This window comes from Neopelma chrysocephalum, unplaced genomic scaffold (genome assembly GCF_003984885.1).
Source record: "Neopelma chrysocephalum unplaced genomic scaffold, ASM398488v2 Primary Assembly neopelma1_69, whole genome shotgun sequence".
In the NCBI taxonomy this organism is placed as follows: domain Eukaryota; kingdom Metazoa; phylum Chordata; class Aves; order Passeriformes; family Pipridae; genus Neopelma; species Neopelma chrysocephalum.
The window spans coordinates 11,964,126-11,966,627 of NW_020897729.1; the positions used below are offsets into that span (position 1 = coordinate 11,964,126).

The following is a 2,502-nucleotide window of genomic DNA, read 5'->3' on the forward strand; positions in this document are numbered from 1 at the left end:
TGCTCTGGTCCTCAGAGTCAAGTAACTTATTTTCTGATACTAGTAAAGCCTGGCTAATGTCCTCAAGAATCTACATTGCGGTTACACAGATATCCACATTTCAAAATGTGGATATAAAATTTCAAAATTTTATACTTTTACTTTAGAAAAAAAAAGAATATCTGGGGGTTTTAATTAACCTCTGCCATCTTTTTCTGTGTCAACGTTACGCCCTCTGTGCTGTCAAGAAGAACGAACTAAACCAGCAGGGACCTAATGAACGAGCTGGGGCACCGGCTGCTCTCGAGAAACAAAGCAGCCCAAAAGTTCTCAATCTGCAGCACTAATTGGAAGGGCGGGGGGAGGCTGGCTGACTGGGTACCTGGCACACACAATGTCAAAGCATTAGCAATGGCTTTGCTTTACATTCAAAAATCTATTTGTCTTCAAGGATAAGACCAATAAAATGATCAAGTGAGACATTTGTACCCAGCAGCACGTGGAACAAGCGGTAACAAAGAGCCCTTTGCTGTGTGCACAATGTGTCAGCCCGAGTTACCGCAGCAGAGAGCTCATGAGCCTCTACCACAACAGCACTGGCAAATTGCTCACACCAGTGACTGAATGCAAGGGAAGTCTGCCAGATTAGGTACCAGAAATTATTTACTACATAACAGTTTCCTAAAGTAGTGACCAAGTTAATTTTATATTACATTAAGATTTGCTGTCTCTAAATTCCATCACTAGTTTGTTTACACAGCTGAAGTCCCTCCTCAGTCACTTTGTGTGCCATCACCGTGTGCAGACATTTCACCCTGAGTGAATTTTCAGAGAGGTTTATCCAATCCCAAGGGATTGAGAGACTGTTGTGACCCAGGGCTGGCCCAGCCACCAGCAGCACAGGAGCTGACACTCCTCAGGGCTCAGTCAGTGACAGCTGGAAGGGGACAACCTGCAGCCCAGGCAGGAGCCTTTCCCTCAGAGAGCACTCAGTGCAACAGGCTGATCCCTCTCCCTGGGGCTGGAGCAGCCCCATCCCATGGCATTGGAGCCCCAGGAGCTCAGCAGGAGCACTCCAGAGAGCAGGACAAACATACACAATACACAGCCAGAGCTTAATGCACTCACTGCACTTCAACGTGTCTGAGGAGATCAGAAAACAGGCTAAATGATTTAGTTCCATGCTCGTTCCCATTAAATGCTCCCCTCTGACCACTATATCTCTTTTAATTATAATATGAATTTGCTCTGCCAGCAAACCCAGTTCAGCTGGGGAAAGCTTCTGCTCCATTTGTTCCTGCTCATTCCCATCAGTTTCTGGGTCAGCAGTTCATTTTCTAAAGGTCTCTGCCACACACAGGTTCAGACAGTGTTTTCCTTTCAAGACAACATTGCTGCTAGAATTGATTTTTCCTGGTATGTCACATGTAAAATTTCAATGACAAACAGCTGTAGATGCAGGTGCCATGGGAAGGATTCCATACCATGCCATAAATTGTTTTCTTAAAATAAACAACACAAAGCTGTATTATTAAATCCACAGTTCTGCATGTTTTCCCCCACTTTAATCATACCCCCATGGATCAGGAGCAGTAAAGTGTATTTCACTGTTCCTTCCACAATACCTGTTGTTGCCAAACAAACAGGAATGATTAAAAATCATTCTCTCATGCTCTCTGACTGACTATCCCCCTACACTCCAGCCAAGAAGGATCACGGTTTGAAATAGTATCTAAAAAGCTGCATAAAAATATTTAAAATAAATTATTCCTGAATTTGTGCATTCATAATCACAATAAAAATTCATTTCCAATGTCACATCCTTCCATGGGACATCATAAGCACAAATGAAAACAGGAAATCTGTTTCTGGATTTATTTTCCCCCATCCCCAAAGAGGAGTGATGGCCAAGCCCATAATTCTGGGGGGTGAGAGCCCTCCAGGCCACTTTGCAAGGCAAACCTGCCTCCACAGATACAGATTCCCACTCTTTTTCCCCCAAAATATCCTGTTCATATTAAGGACAAAATACCACCTCCAGGAAGGGGAGGAGAGGCTTCCCCTGGAGCTTTCTCTCCTGACCAGTCTATGCTTCTGAGTTCCACAGAATATTTCTGCCTCAACACATCCATGAAAACCCATTTCTAGTTAATAACTTCTTTGGTTGCATTTAGAAGAGCAGGATTAAAACAACTACCACAAACCAGCAGGAACCCCCAGTCTGATTTCAGGGACAACTTTACCTAATGTACATAATAATGTTGTGTTTGTTTTGTTTCCAGTTTTTCCAGATTTGCTCAAAGTTATCCCTGCAAGCATCCACGTTAGTGTCATTCTCTTCTGCACAGTACTGATCATCTTTGCTCTGGTGGGAGCAGGGTTCTTCATGTTCAATGCTTTTGGCAGCCCCTACGAAACGCTGCACGGTCCTGTCGGGCTGTACCTCTGGAGCTTCATTGCCTGTGAGTATCACCAGCCCCGTCCTGCCAGGCTGACCCTGCTCTCAATCTGCTGCTCACAATG

General features: G+C 44.4%; 1 protein-coding gene across 2 annotated transcripts in view; it reads left to right on the forward strand.

Annotated features, from left to right (window-relative positions):
* The window catches only part of CLRN1 (clarin 1), a 4,541-nt gene that overhangs the window by 261 nt on the left and 1,778 nt on the right, over positions 1–2,502 (forward strand). Inside the window, exons 1-2 of one of the 2 annotated variants that reach the window (XM_027685720.1) lie at position 1; positions 2,262–2,459. The exon at position 1 is cut by the window's left edge and continues 261 nt beyond it. In XM_027685720.1, the coding sequence (XP_027541521.1) occupies position 1; positions 2,262–2,459 (199 nt within the window). The remainder of the gene's footprint in view (positions 2–2,261; positions 2,460–2,502) is intronic. The other variant, XM_027685721.1, reaches the window with a different exon arrangement.